The sequence below is a fragment of the Zerene cesonia genome, chromosome 22 (assembly GCF_012273895.1).
Source record: "Zerene cesonia ecotype Mississippi chromosome 22, Zerene_cesonia_1.1, whole genome shotgun sequence".
In the NCBI taxonomy this organism is placed as follows: domain Eukaryota; kingdom Metazoa; phylum Arthropoda; class Insecta; order Lepidoptera; family Pieridae; genus Zerene; species Zerene cesonia.
The window spans coordinates 626,017-641,574 of record NC_052123.1 but is presented as its reverse complement, the minus strand read 5'-3'; the positions used below and the strand labels follow the sequence as shown (position 1 = coordinate 641,574).

The 15,558-nt window shown below is 33.2% G+C and overlaps 3 protein-coding genes across 5 annotated transcripts in view; 2 read left to right on the top strand and 1 right to left on the bottom strand.

Annotated features, from left to right (window-relative positions):
• LOC119836097 overlaps positions 1-3,392 on the top strand; it is a 17,710-nt gene extending 14,318 nt beyond the window's left edge. For 2 of the 3 annotated variants that reach the window (XM_038361340.1, XM_038361339.1), the window contains 5 exons: positions 413-665; positions 745-896; positions 1,324-1,483; positions 2,357-2,460; positions 3,044-3,391. In XM_038361340.1, coding sequence (XP_038217268.1) covers positions 413-665; positions 745-896; positions 1,324-1,483; positions 2,357-2,460; positions 3,044-3,122 — 748 coding nt within the window. In that variant the 3' untranslated portion in view covers positions 3,123-3,391. Of the gene's footprint in view, positions 1-412; positions 666-744; positions 897-1,323; positions 1,484-2,356; positions 2,461-3,043 lie in introns of all 3 variants that reach the window. The other variant, XM_038361338.1, reaches the window with a different exon arrangement.
• A 4,173-nt stretch (positions 3,393-7,565) lies between these two features.
• On the top strand, positions 7,566-10,153 carry LOC119836045 (pro-resilin-like). Its single transcript, XM_038361255.1, has 5 exons — positions 7,566-7,689; positions 8,411-8,475; positions 9,107-9,131; positions 9,457-9,588; positions 9,996-10,153. The coding sequence occupies exons 1-5, from the start codon at positions 7,684-7,686 to the stop codon at positions 10,059-10,061; spliced, it is 294 nt and encodes a 97-aa protein (XP_038217183.1). The 5' UTR covers positions 7,566-7,683; the 3' UTR covers positions 10,062-10,153.
• A 638-nt stretch (positions 10,154-10,791) lies between these two features.
• LOC119836126 (pro-resilin-like) lies at positions 10,792-15,558 on the bottom strand. The gene is made up of 8 exons (XM_038361381.1): positions 15,496-15,558; positions 15,197-15,227; positions 14,589-14,650; positions 13,651-13,722; positions 13,059-13,315; positions 12,701-12,822; positions 12,017-12,151; positions 10,792-11,714 (listed from the first exon to the last, which is right to left on the bottom strand). Exons 2-8 carry the CDS (start codon positions 15,200-15,202, stop codon positions 11,577-11,579), a joined length of 792 nt encoding a protein of 263 aa, XP_038217309.1. The 5' UTR covers positions 15,203-15,227; positions 15,496-15,558; the 3' UTR covers positions 10,792-11,576.

The following is a 15,558-nucleotide window of genomic DNA, read 5'->3' as shown; positions in this document are numbered from 1 at the left end:
TTATGTTGTGCCCATCACTAGTCGTGACTAACTGACAGGTGTCAGGAACGCATTCTCTGAACGGCCGAAGTATAATGTCATGAAGAGGTAACGAGTATTTATGTATGTTTGTAGCGTTTTCAAACAAAAACTGCCGGACCGATTTCAAAAATTCATTCACCGTTAGAAATCTGCAACTTCACTAAGTGACATCCTACTAATATTATAAATGCGAAAGTTTGTGAGGATGGCTGTGTGTATATGTGTAAGATTGTCACGCAAGAACTTCTGAACCGATTGCAATGAAATACGTAGATAGATGGACAACTGGAATAACATATAGGCAACTTTTCATCCGATATTCCCACGGGATACAGATTTACGCGGGTGAAACCGCAGGGCGCAGCTAGTATACATTAATTTCATGCCACAGATACGCAAACGTCCGGAACACGCTCCAGGGTAAACTCGAAGAGCGTCTCCCGCTAATGGCCATCAGACTACCAGACGCTTTAACGAGATCTCGACCGGACGCCAGACGCGGTCTGGTTGCGAACGCAGACGTACTGACGACACCGCACGATATACACGCGACAATACTAGACATAATGGGACTGTCTAGATACTGGAATCCGTATCGGATTAAAGGCGCTGAGAATACTAGGGGGCTAACTTTGTTGGAACCGGTGAGGTTTTTTTAAATATAACAATATAATTTTTACCCGATTTTTTTAAATAAAATGTCGAACTACCCTCGAATTTCAGATATCTCAGAACCGCTCATGCAGCGAAGCGGGCATAGAGCCGCACTGGTGTACATGTCTGTCCTGGGAGAGAGTCGCGTCGGCTGAGCCGCTCTACGATAAGTCTACACGAGCTATAGTCGATTATATCAACTCACTCACTGAGCCTGTTAGGTGAGTGCGGGGTGTAGGTGGAACTAAGTGAGAATAGGATTGATGCGGCGCCATTTTGTGACTATGCTAGGACACAAATAACACAAGAATTAGTTAGTCTTTTCGTTAAAAAAATATCTCAAAATGATCTATGACATAGAATTTTATTTAAATGACTACTGTATTTATATTAACATTATATTTAAATATAAATGATATTGCTTACAATTTAAATTGATATTTGAATGGACTTGAAATTAAAAAAATGCACGTTTTTAGATCGAAATATCATAAAATGAGAATTTTTTTTTTTAATTTCTCATTTATAAAAAGCATTTCAATGCTATAAAACTAAAAATTAAATGTCATAAAATGTTCATTTAAAAGATGAAATATCATTAAATTCACATTTCACATGACAAGTTATAGATAAATCTACATATGACAGGTCGAAGTGCGTGCCGCGTACACCGCTGTCCACGTCCTGGGTGTTCCGGCAGCGGCCCAACAACGGGGTGCTGACGTTCGTCGCGGCCAAGGACGCCGACGGGTACGTCGGCAAGTTCGGTGCTCGGGTGAGGCCCGACAGAGAGAACTATCAGGTTAAGGTGAGCCGGGGAGAGAGTGAGAAGAGAAAGAGGGAAAAAAATGTGGGTGTGAGTGAAAAGTGAAAAAAATTACCTCCATGCTAATATTATAAGGCTGAAGAGTTTGTTTGTTTGAACGCGCTAATCTCAGGAACTACTGGTCCGATTTAAAAAAAAATCTTTGAGTGTCAGATAGCCCGTGTATTGAGAAAGGTTTTAGTCTATATATCATCAGTTATATGTGGGTAAAACCGCGGGGCTCAGCTAGTACGTAATATATTTTCATACATAAAACGAATAAGTTAATAAAACGATTGAAAAGAAATATTTCGAAAATGATAAAGACAACAATTGTTACGACACGCAATTTATTCCTTCCCAGGTAAGGGTATATAAAAATATATTCCTGTGCTTTTCTCTCAAACGGCTGATCCGATTCTAACGCGACTTAATGACGAGAAGAGAGTTGAGAATTTTTTTTTAGGCACATGAAACCGAAAGAGTAGAAGAAATTCGATTACTGTGGCGGGATCACGGGTGGCCGAGAGGCTAGGCGTTGCTACGGTTAGGCAAGAAACGCGGGTTCGAATCCCGCCCCGTGATCGAATTTTTTCTATTCTTTCAAAAAAAAAATTCTCGTTTATAAAAAGCATTTCAATGCTATAAAACAAAAAATTAAATAGAGAAGAGAGTTTCCAGGGCGATTTCTCCTTATATAACATCTCGTAAAGACCTAACGGTTAACATAATTAATTTCAGATAGTATTTTCTACGTGTACGTTATAATCTCTCCGTGACCACGCTCGCTGTAAAGTGTTCGAAACGTCGGGTTAATAATATAATGAATAAATCGCGTTTAAAATCCGTTAAAAAGTTTTTAATTTCTAATTTCAGATAACTGTGGGACCAGGAAAGGGTATATACGAAGCCTCGATGACCTACATCGTTAAAGAGGACCGATTTGAAATCGATTCTAGAGATATCTCTAGGACAAATGCGTGAGTTTTTTATATACCTTACTTTAGTTATAAGTGTGCAAGTGTGTTTGTTTGCTTGTCCGTCTATCACGTCGTAACGGAGCGATTCTATGATGTGGTTTTATGTCTGGAGATAGTAAGGGGCCTAGAGAGTGGTATAGGCTGAAATATCTCATCCCCATGGGGATTTCCTTTGACTATGTAGGCGAAACCGTCGGCGGAAAGCTAGTATTTTATATTATATTACTTTAAATATTATATTAGTAAACAAGCAGTTCGCCCCGGCTTCGCCCGTGGTACATATATAATATGTCACTCAGCGATGTTGCAGAATACTAATTGTGAAACAATTTTTAAAATCGGTCCAGTAGTTTTTGATTTATCAATTACAAACAAAAATACAAATACTACTTTATAATATTAGAGTGGATAAATAGAAATAGATTATGGCAACAAGGAATAACACAATTAATGTGAATAAGGATAAAATATTAAATTTAATGACATTTATGATACTTATCTTGTTAATATTAAATCAAAGACGATAACGAAATTCCTTCACGATAAATAAAAAAAAAAAATATTTTAATTTTCATATTTTCAGTTACAACAACGAACCGAGCTGCGTAAGCGCAACGCACCCACATCTCAATATGTATTGTTATTGTAAGGAATATAGTTAGAAATTAATAATCACTATAATATGACAATCACTGTGGTAATTGTACATAATGTTAACGGATTTAAATCGCGTTTAATTTGACTTCTTTCGCGATAACGTGTTAGGAACAAATTACATCGAATTCAGTTTGAATGTTGCAGAGTTATGGACACACAGAATGATAATGGTAAAATATAATTACATTATTTTACGTTAATATTATAAATATGAAAGTTTGTTTGATTGAATGTTTGTCCGTAAATCACACTGAAACTACTGAACGGATTTTGATGAAATTTAGTATACAGACAGGGTATGAGCTGACTTGGGTGACAGGATACTATTTATCCCAATTAAATGCACCCTTAAAATAAAACAGGAAGCTTGATATCCGGGCGGAGCCTGGACGAGCGTCTAGTTTATACTACATTGAAAATACATAATTACGATTGACTGTGTCCATAATCTGCTCCCAGTTTTATATTTTAAAACAGGCTTTAAATCCGTTAAATTCGTTTAGTTCGATCTGGTTATACTGGCTGTATTAGTGATATACATGTATTAATAATTTTATATTTATATATAATATATAAATTCACTGTAAATATGTAAACCCTATTTATAAGACTTAATATGAAACATAAATTTGTCATTTTTGAACTTGTTTTGTGATTATCAATGCTTAATACTTCACATAATATAACAAATACAATTAAAGAGAATGTATTTATTAAACAAGATAATTCATCGGCCAAGTGCGAGTCGGTTTCGCAATACTAGGGATTTAAATAAACTAAAGTGTCTTTAGTAAAGTTGGTCACCCATCCAATGGATGACTGCGCCTACCGTTGCTTAACCAAGATTGTTTTATTATTTGTTGTTATAACGGCACCAGAAATACGTTATCTCTGAAAATTTCAGCGGTCTAATTCTCACGGTTCATGAGATACAGCTAGTGACAGACAGACAGACAGACAGACAGACGGTCAGACGGACAGCGAAGTCCTCTAGGATGCGGAAATCTACAAATCATTAAATTAATAGATGTGAAACATTTGTTACGATTCATCGATTATATCCTAAGCGATTTTTTTTTATTATTTTTTATTATATTTAAAATAATTATTGAACTAGGTTCAACTTTCAACTCAACGACCTTCTAACTAGGTTCAAAATCGATTACTAATGCACTTTTTAATGTTCATTCTATTTTATGTATAGGTTTTTTTTATATTTTCTTTGAATAAGATTTAATAGACAAACATTGTGTGAAAGAGAGAGTGATATTGATTTATTGTGTAACAGAGCGAGATGCACGATTTAGTTTTTTTCGATATAATTTTAATTATAAACAAGCGACTGATGAAAAGGAGATAGTCTCTTAAGTTATTTATTTGGTACTGTCTGAGATTAAATTGTGATTTTTTTCCAAAAAGTTTAGTATAAGCTTTATGATTTTTTGTTATTGTAACATTTTCTATGTATTAAAATGATTAAGTTTAGCTGTTATTCATTGTGACTCGACATTTTTTATCGATTATTAAAAATATAAGGTGAACTTATCACTTCTGTATTAGAAGTATATAGTAGTTTTATATCTACATTTAAATCTATAAAAATCGAACCAGCCGTTGCGCTGGATAATACAGACATATATTTAAAATATTTTTTAATATTATTGATCATCATCATCATCATCATCATTATAGTATTTCATTTAAGAGAAAGGTTTTTTAAATCAGGTTTATATATGTATTTTGTTTTTTTTATTAGTACTTTTTTTCTTTGTATAAAGAAAAATGATATTTATTGTTTGATTTTGCATGAGTGGAAATTAAAATATTTAACGGGGTTAAATCGCGATTTATATTATTTATAATTGCAACGTTTCAAACACTATAGCAAGCTGGTAGTAGGACTATTAAACTACTCAGAATTTAACGCGTGCGAAGCCGCGGTCAAAAAGCTAGTTGTATTATAAACTTAATTGGCATAGATTCGATCTCACAATGTATTATTTTTTTGAAATTTATTCTTGTACCTGTTACACTATTTTTTTAACATTTTCTCATAGTGAGTTATTCGAAGTGAAAATCTCATTTCGATCGGTTCATTGGTTCCTGAGGTTTATAAAAAAATGTGTTTTTGGGTATGTAAAATTGATTTCACCTAAGAAATGTATGTATTTTTCTTATTGGTTGATGATTCATACTTTGGAGATTATGGAATCCGTTTACGCGACTGAAAAAAGTGAGTAATGTTTGTTTTATTTAATTCATCAGACTTTTAAAACGATGGACATATTTTGATGTGTGGGAGTTTCTAGTGTCTTAGTTTGATACATGGAATAGACTAGATACGGAATAGAAGTTAAATCTGTAGATAAACGATCTTTTTTTAATATAATTCTCTCATAATATGTATTATTATATTTCTCTATATAGCATTATATTTTTTATTTTGTCTATCATAAACTATGAGTGTATTAGTTTATGATAGATTTTTGTATATATACAGGTAAAGAATTTGGTCAGTATGTACTAAATAGGCTAATATAGGTTTTTTTTTGTCTAAATCTCAATGTATACACACTACTCAAGAGAAAATAAGGTTTTCAACCGACTTCAAAATAATAAGATTTCCAATGCAATATGCGGTTGTTTTTTGGACAGATCTTACGGCTAGGTGAATCGATTATGACGATTATTTTTTTAATTGAAAGCTGATTTGTCCCTTGTGTACGGTATACACCATTTAAATTTGATAGAGTTGTTGTTTTTCTTTTACTTTTTTTGTGGATTTTAGCCGATGTTCACATCAGTGGCCGATATTTTCTTTTAAGTATGTGTTGTAAATGAGAAATTTTTACAGAATAGAAAAAAAAATATTACGAGGTAGGATTCCAACCCGCGTCTTTTTGCCAGGATCGTCTCTATTCTTCAAAAATTTCTCTTTTATAAAGCATATGAATGCTATAATACTAAAATTATATATACAATACTATATAGCTTTATTAATTGAAAAACCTACAAGAAAATAAACAAAGAATTGTCACGAATTTATTTAATATTTAATTAATATTTGTGAAGACTTATTTTCTGGTTGAACACCAAATATTAAACTAGTCAGTTACAAACTTCCTGCTTTGTATATATGTGTTATTAAGTAAATGAATAGATTAATAGTAATATGAAGTTTTATTCTATTTGACCTTATGAATCAATTTCAGAATTGAGATAATATATATTTATTTTTGTTTTTTTTTTAGAAAAATAAAAAAAAAAAAACAGCCATACTTGTACTAATAATGTGATGTGGTTTCTTTTTCTACTGTATATAAAATTCTCACAGTTTTCGTTGCCATACTCCTCCGAAACGGCTTGACTGATTTTGATGAAATTTTTTGTGCTTATCCGGTATCTATGAGAATCGGTCAACATCTATTTTTCATACTCCTAAATGATAAGAGCAAGACAGAACAGCGTTTGCCGGGTGCAGCTAGTATTAATATGTATTTGTTCAATTCTATTGTTGTTGATGTTTGATTGAATGATTGTTGAAAGGAATAAAGATGAATGCTGGGAAGGGTAAGGAAAAGATAAGGCCTCCGGCTCATTTAAGGAAACAAATCAAGATTCTGTGTTTTCCTGTTTTTGCTAACTTCAATAGGAAAGATTGAAGTCACATCTTCACTACATGGATAAAACAAAGTCGCATTCTCTGTCCCTATGTCCCTATGTGTGCTTAAATCTTGAAAACTGCACACCGGATTTTGATGCAATTAAATCTTTCAAACTAAGCAATGCATTTTGATACGCAACAGTTTTTTTTAAATAGATAGTTATTCGAGGGGAAGGTTTATACGAGGCCGTGGGCTAAAAGCTAGTAATATATAAAAAGTAGAATTGACTGACTGATCTAGCAACGCGCAGCCCAAACTACTGGACCGGTCGGGCAGAAATTTGTAATAAAAATAGCTACTATGACGAAGGCATCCTCTAAGGTCGAGGAAAGGGATATAGGCCCCGGCTCCCCCACTCACCGAACGTACTCGTCTATAGATAACACTAGCTGCGCCCTACGGTTTCACCCATGTAAGCCCGTATCCCGTAAGAATATCGGGATAAGAAGATGCCTGTATATTATTCCAGTTGTCCAGCTATCTACGTGCCAAATTTTATTGCAATCGGTTGAGTAGTTTTTGCGTGAGAGAGTAATAAACACACAATATGCATCCTTACCAACTTTCGCATTTAAATATTAGTAGGATAATACTTTACTAGTGTAATACAGTATATTATTTCACGCAGATCTGTGGATATATTATTCGTGCTAATGCGTGCTCGACTCCCAAACTTCAAAGAGTCACATCCAGATATAGTTAAGATGAAGTTTATAAACACTCACGTCTCCGTCCGCTTACGTCCTGCGGTATATATTGATAAGAAATGCTTATAATACGTGGTATGTAAATATTGTCACTCATTAATTTTCCTTATATGTAACTATTTGACATATTGACTTGGTGTATAACTTGTATAATTATATATTATTAAAGGATTCTAACGATATTATACTTAATTATGAAGGTACGTAAATCTTCTTATTAATATATAAAAATTCAGTGTCATTATGTATGTTCCCAATGAACTCTTCACTAACTCAACCGATTTCGATGAAATTTGGCATTTTATATATTAATTATCCCAATAATTTATAATCCTACTTCCTACTGTCCTACTAGTCTTACTAATATTATAAATGCAAAAGTTTAAGGATGTGTGTGTGTTTGTTGCTCTTTCACCCAAAAACTACTGAACCGATTGCAATGAAATTTGGTACGTAAATAGCTGGTCAACTGGAATAGTATATAGGCAACTTTTATCCTGATATTCCTACGGGACTTACGCGGATGAAACCGCGGTGCGAAGCTATTATAATATAACACTAGCTGTGACCCGCGGTTGAAACCGCGTAAGCGTGCTGCGTAACCGTATCCCGTAGGAATATCGGTATAAAAAGTGCCTATGTGTTATTTCAGTTGTCCAGCTATCTACGAAGCAAAATAGTATTATTATTCACCAATAGATGTCAGGAAAAAAAAAACACGAATAAAACACGAATATGACATTTTCTAAAAAAAATTCCTAGCTAGATCGATTCATCGCCCCCGAAACCCCCTGTATACTAAATTTCATGAAAATCGTTGTAGCCGTTTCCGAGATTCCAATTATATATATATATATATATACACAAGAATTGTTCGTTTAAAGGTATAAGATACTTATTCCATTTTCCTTATTTTTGCAGTATTTGCTCCTATTTATTGTCGCAATTGCTATTGCATCTGCTTTTGGTAGACCTCAATATGATGGGTATGTAGTTATTCAAATTATTTCGTATAATCTCCTGTAATATGCTATAGATTCTCCGTTTCCACAGATTAGGGGGCGTCCATAAATTACGTGAAACATTATTCACGATTTTTTAATTTAACTAAACTTTATTCTCACGGTTTTCTGTTAAAAAAATACGTGATATTTATTAATACACCCCCTCTCCCCAAGTGAGATTTGGAAAGATTTTACTTGACCCCCTCCCCTCCTTAAATTCCTCACGTAATTTATGGACGCCCCCTTATACAATCTAGTATTTGCTTTTATTAACGATAGTAAACCATATCAATAATATTCGATTTAAATCTGTTTCTCTATAATATTCAGGCGATAGCCGGTTCCTAATATTAATCCTACTAATATTATAAATGCGAAAGTTTGTAAGGATGTGTGTGTGTTTGTTGCTCTTTCACGCAAAAACTACTGAACCGATTGCAATGAAATTTGTTACGTAGACAGCTGGACATCTGGAATAACTCATAGGCAACTTTTTATCCCGATATTCCAACGGGATACGGACTTACGCGGGTGAAACCGCGGCGTGCAGCTAGTTATATTACATACAACCAGTACTTTACCAATTTTCCATATTTACTATTTCTGTTTTAAGATATCCAGTTAACGGCGCTGCTTCGGTAAGTTTTCTTAATTATTTTTTATGTTTATTTTGGCGGGTAAAAATTATATGAAATAATAAAATAATTTCGTTTTGGGTTGGATGTATTTTTTAATAATCCTTGATTACTGGAGACTGAAGATGTATGTGTAATTATGTTTGCATTATTTTTATTTTATTTTTATTGTAAAAAAGAAACATTAAAAAAGAATGTTTTTATATAATTAAAATTATACTTTCACATATCTTTACGGTATGGTACTTTATCATATATCTTATTAATATAATAAACATAACAATAAGGTAATAAGAAATCAATAAATATATTGAATTAAATTCTACAGGATAACAATTATCTCTACAAATATATGGTCAAGCAAGAGCCGTATGGGCCTAATTTTGGACAACGGGAGTCGCGGATCGGTAACCGTGTTATCGGCATGTACTATGTGTTGTTACCTGATGGACGTATACAGGTAATTTAAAAAAAAGAAACAAACAACAGAAAAAATAAGATCTTATACAGCTTGATTTTTTGCTTGTTTCTTTAACGCAAAATAAGGAACCACATATCATTTTATACACCGACTTTAAAAAGAGAGTAGGTTATTAATTCGACTTTATTTCTTTTGGCTTTGTTATCTCAGAATTTGTGACAAGGTGAACAAATTTTGATGATTCTTTCTTATTTGCAAGCTGGTGTCCATATGCTCCCATTTTAATCTGGTCTTATAATATGAAGGGAGTTATTTTACCCTTTGAAAACTATTTGTTTCATAATATTATAAGTTTATAATTCAAACTTCAGACTAGGTAGGTAGAAAATTAAATGTCTAATTAAAATCTAGATTATAGTTTCAAAACTGTGTTATTTAATTTTCAGAAGGTGGATTATGTAGCAGATGAAAATGGATACAGACCTACAGTCACCTATCTACTCCCCAACTAGATTTCATCGTAATAAATCTAGCACATTCAAGAAATTATTATATAACTCATAACTTATGATAATCTAATAAATGTAGAAAATTTGTTTATTTGTTTTATTTCATTTGCATCAACGAATATATATGCTATTTTAAATCTATCTATAAGTATGTTTTATCTAAGTGACATGCCATGTTTTTCTTTAAAGAAAAAAAAATCAAAAAACGTTTATCCACCGCTAAAATTTAAAACATTATAGGACGTTTTTTTTCTTGCTGTCGTCTAATCTACGAATTCCAATAGGTTTCCGAGACGCTCGAGTCTTACTCTCTCTTACACATCTAGAATCTTGGCATCTTTATATAGATAGTGTTTTTTTTAACTCACTCCACATAATACAGATATTACAAAACTACATTTGTAATACATGTACATATTATATTATATGTGGTTAAACGTAGAAAAACGCTGTTTTTATTGTAAAGCTTTTCAATTGTATGTATATACATAACATGAAAAATTTCCATCGATTTTTTTTATGTCATCCATTTTGATGTCCAATGTCGAAATTTTGAAAAAGTGAGATTTTTTTGTAGAAAATAAAAGACTTATCTGCGCTTGACGGATACTTTTGAGCCTCTTATAAATCTCAGATGTAAAACTATCCACAACGTGACATTGGCAAAATTGTGGCAACACAGCACTGCCATTCATAAAATAGAATTGAATTGAATTGAAAATAAAAGACAATATACACAAAAGCGAAGTTTATTAAAAGTAAACATTAAAAATAAAACTGTACAAGCCTTACAGAGAGGATAGATTTGGCAAAACTGGCCATTATAAGAATGTAGGACGTACGACGAACTTTTAGCACCTAAAATACTAACAACTCAAACACTATTAAATAATTCATTTCTACAAAAGAATGTAACCATTCCTGGGGAGGTATAACTCTAGATTTTAATCTATTAAACATAAAAAAAAACATGCCAGTCTGCTGAAAACTCTCGGTATCGAGAAGCAAAAACAACAAAAACCTCCGTTGTGGAACGTCAGTTAATCATGATTCATTTCAGATTATATTTCGATTTTTTTTTATCGAATACATGACATATTTACATACAGCTCTATTTCCTTCATAATTTTATGAACTAGAAGTTTGTGTAATCTACATTTTACATAAAGTATCATAACCTAAATAACATTACATCAAGATCCGTTTATCATAGCCTCAGTCGTCAGTAAACAACCATGTAATATAACAATAATAATATAAAAACCAATAGCATTTGATACATATATATGTATATGATTCTACAAAATATCTTTTCACATTCACATATTCTTATTTCTTGCTCATTTATATGAAATAACTACTAAAAATAATAGGTGGGATTCGTTTGAGAATCTAACTGTAGTTTCACATTAAAAATCTATACAAAATCATCTAACAATAAATTTCTTCATTAAAAAACTCGCAGGAGATCAATTAATATTTCGGCATTTTTAAAAGTGAACCCCCTTTTTAGAATACTTAATACTGGTAACCCCCTTGGGTGTTTTGGTTGTAACCCCCCGCCTGCGCGTTTCTGTTATAACCACCCCCTAAGCCGGTGTCTTCGTAGGAAATTTTCGGTCTGTAACCGTTTTGGTCGGCTTCGTACTCGACAGTCTGTAAATCAATTATCAATTATTGGCTGATATTAATAAATTATCATAATTTATTTTATATAGCTTGAAAACATAAAAGTACCTGGCGTTAATACAGTTTTTGTTTCGTTAGAAGAAGTCGTTGAACTAACATAATGTGAATCTTAAACAAGTTGTAACGATCTATTCTCAACACTCCTTAAAACAATGTTGATACAATATGGAAATAATTAGGTAAATGGTTTAGATTGTATACTGGGATTGAATACCAAGTCTCAATTTGAATATCCTCATTCCTTTCTATCCAATATATAAACAACATACCTGTTTTCTGCCGTCGGGTAACAGCACATAATACAATCCCTCAGCTCTGTCACCTTGACGGGATTCGCGGTGGCCGAAGTCGTTGCCAGAAGGTTCATCTTTCACCATATATTCGAAACTGTAGTTCGCGGGTTCCTAATAAACGTACATAGGATAGGTTTTTATTAGGAGACTTGGATATAAGGTCTGATATTTTTATTACGGATCATGCTGGACTGAACCAACGCTAAGCATTAAAAATATGGTATTTTGCGTTGCTGCATAATATAAGGTGATGTGTTCAGTATAGTTATTATAACTATTATTTTCAAATGTTGATGTTATCATCATTTGTTGATCGCGCGTTCTCTTAGTTTTTAATACCACGAATTCAATTCGATTGAATATAAATTAATAAATATCCTTGTAAGGATGTGTGATGAGCATTTACAAAAAAAGAAGGACGAAAAACAGTAGAGGAATTAGAATAATCTTATATATAAAAATTAATTGCTGTTCGTTAGTCTCGTTAAAACTCGAGAATGGCTGGTCTTATTTTTATAATCATGGTTTTGGTGCATTCTGAGTAGTCCAGGGAAGGTTTAAAAAGTAAGAACAATATGGAGGCGGGTGAAGCCTCATATAATTAGCTTTATTGGTGTGATAAAATAGATCAATTATAATATATTAATACAATATGCTCACCCCAGAGCTACCATCATCATAGTTGTATCCTCCTTGCGTGGGTGGCAAATACTGACGGTTTTGATTCCTATTGAAGCCGTTGTTAGCACCATTTCCATTCTGGGAGTACTGACGGTTACCACCTGAATTATATCATATTATAATGCATACATAAAAAATTGAGCTTCATAGCAAGGCATTATTTGATATAAAACCTTTTTAAGGTTAGTGTAAGCGTTCAGTAAATAAAAAAAGTACCTAATAAGCAATACTTTATAAGTATTAAAATTGATACGATCGATAAATTACGGGTTACTATAAGTGTCTGTTTGATCAAAGAATATCCTTATATCTTAGAAATAAAACTATAAAATATTACCTCTACCACCAAACCCAGGTGCGCCATATTCTTGTGAGGGGGTCACGTACTGAACTCCAAAATCAGAAGCACCGAACCCATTAGGGGCGCCGTACTGCGCTGACGGCTGTGACAGTCGGCCGCTTTGAGGTGGCAGATATTGATTAGAGAGGCTCTGAGATGGGGGTCCATATTGGTTCGATGGTATCTGGCTTGGGGGTCCGTATTCTGATGATGGGCGACGTGATGGGGCATTGTACGTGTTTGTTTGGCGATTTCTAACAAAAATATACAAATCGTTACTATAAATTACAATAAACCGACGGATTGCTTTCTGTTTTAGAATATTGTTAGATGCGTTATAGAACAATGTATGTTTCTGTGGCTCAGAGCTCGTAAAACTCAAAACTACATTAAAATTCACTGCAACTCTTTTTAATATTTATATTTTTATGACATTAGCGGGCAACTGAGCTGGTGGTTTGCCTGATGGTAAGCGATCATCGCCCATGAACATTCGCAGAGGAAGTGAGTCTGAATCACTGGAATGCGTTGCCCGCTTTTAAGGGGAGGGACAAGGAAAGGATTTAAGAAAAACAAGTAAAATATTTACCTGAATATAGCATCTGTCTGTCTCTGTCCCCCGAAACCAGGAACGCCGTAGGTCTGAGAGGGAGGGAGATATCTGAAATGGTGTTTTAAAGATAATATTGTGTGATTTTCATGGCATATATACTGAATTTCATCAAAACTGTTTGAACCGTTTCCGAGGTTTCATATCCATATTTTTAAACAATAGGAGCAAACTCATATCTATTTCTATACTAATAAGATAATACGGAAATGTTTGTTTTTCTAATACAGTGATCTCAAGAAATATTGGATCGATTAGATAATTCTTTCGCCGTTGCATATGGACGTGATTTAGTGTCTATAGATTTCTATTAATACACATTATGGTGAGCAATTCATATAATTCAGTTCAGTCTTTTTTGGTTTAATGGATAACCAAACATACAAGATAAGAAACATACTCACCTGTTGAGTACTTTAGAAATTATAGAAAAAAATTGATCACGAGGCGGGATTTGAGTGAAGGGATTTGAGAGAAGTGATTTTGAGTCTAGACTCTCGGCCACCCGTGATCCCGCCACAGTAATCGAATTTCTTCTACTCTTTCGGTTTCATGTGCCTAAGGGACACCCAAGGCCTCCTATTGAGTTGATTACGCTACGGTTTGGCAAAAAGACACGGGTTCGAATCCCGCCTCGTGAACAAATTTTTTCTATTCTTAAAAATTTCTCATTTACAAAGTACTAGCTGCGCCCCGCGGTTTCACCCGCGTATATCCGTATCCCGTAGAAATATCGGGATAAAAAGTTGCCTATATGTTATTCCAGTTGTTCAGCTGTCTACGTAGCAAATTTCATTGCAATCGGTTCAGTAGTCTTTGCGTGAAAGAGCAACAAACACACACGCATCCTTACAAACTTTCGCATTTACAATATTAGTAGGATAGGATTTCAATGCAACAAAAAATTAGATACTCACCTGTTGTTAACGGGCGGTTCAGCAAACGCTGATACAGAGAATAAAACACCAAATAAGAATAGCTGAAATAAAAATTACATAGGTGTTTAAATAATATAAAACGATACGATTTTCTTACATAATTATAAATCCGGGCTTTTGATAAGTTTTTAGCAATACAGAAGTAAAGAGATATTAATAAATTTGTAACTATTATAACATACTAGCTGCACCCGGCAAACGCTGTTCTGCCTTGCTCTTATTATTTAGGTGTATAAAAAATAGATGTTGGCCGATTCTCAGACCTACCCGATATGCACAAAAAATTTCATCAAAATCGATCAAGCCGTTTCGGAGGAGTATGGCAACGAAAACTGTGACACGAGAATTTTATATATTAGATGTTTCGCATAAAACAGGAACATTGGCAATCATAACTTCTAAAAACATGGGTTAAAATTTTGCGTATGTACTTGTGGTAGCATACAAACATTCATTGTGTTAGTTGTTACATTGTCTATGATATATCTTGGCATAAGTAATTCGTAGTAAATACTAGACTTGCTGTTCCGATTTTGATGAAATTTCGCATACATGTTGAGGATATTAAGTTAGAGAATAATGTATACCTTCATGACTGCTTCGGTCTCCTGAGTGGTCCTGGTAAATAACATTAAAAAAATATAATAAGGCATTATTATTAATACATTATTAATATCTAAAATAATAGTTTTATAACCTTCTTTAAAGGGAACAAAAATAATTAGAGTTTGTCAATTTATTTTTTATTGTTTTTTTATAAAAAAAAAATAACTAAAAGAATGAAAGGGAAATATATCAGTTCTTTAAAAATATCAGTTACTTAAAAAAGGTGTACTAAAAATCTAGATCTTTTCTCAAATTGAGATGAATTTTAATTCCATATTACCTTTAAATCCTCGAAATCACTGTATAAGTAAACAGATGTTATTCGAATGATGATCGGATAGTA

Excerpts from the sequence above, each read along its gene's own strand:
- LOC119836126 (XM_038361381.1), bottom strand. Across the intron at positions 12,823-13,058 it reads ACCTGGGTTTGGTGGTAGAG|GTGGTAACCGTCAGTACTCC; the intron begins GTAATATTTTAT and ends GATATAATTCAG. Across the intron at positions 11,715-12,016 it reads TACCCGACGGCAGAAAACAG|ACTGTCGAGTACGAAGCCGA; the intron begins GTATGTTGTTTA and ends ATTGATTTACAG.
- LOC119836045 (XM_038361255.1), top strand. Across the intron at positions 8,476-9,106 it reads GGTAGACCTCAATATGATGG|ATATCCAGTTAACGGCGCTG; the intron begins GTATGTAGTTAT and ends TTCTGTTTTAAG. Across the intron at positions 9,132-9,456 it reads CAGTTAACGGCGCTGCTTCG|GATAACAATTATCTCTACAA; the intron begins GTAAGTTTTCTT and ends TAAATTCTACAG.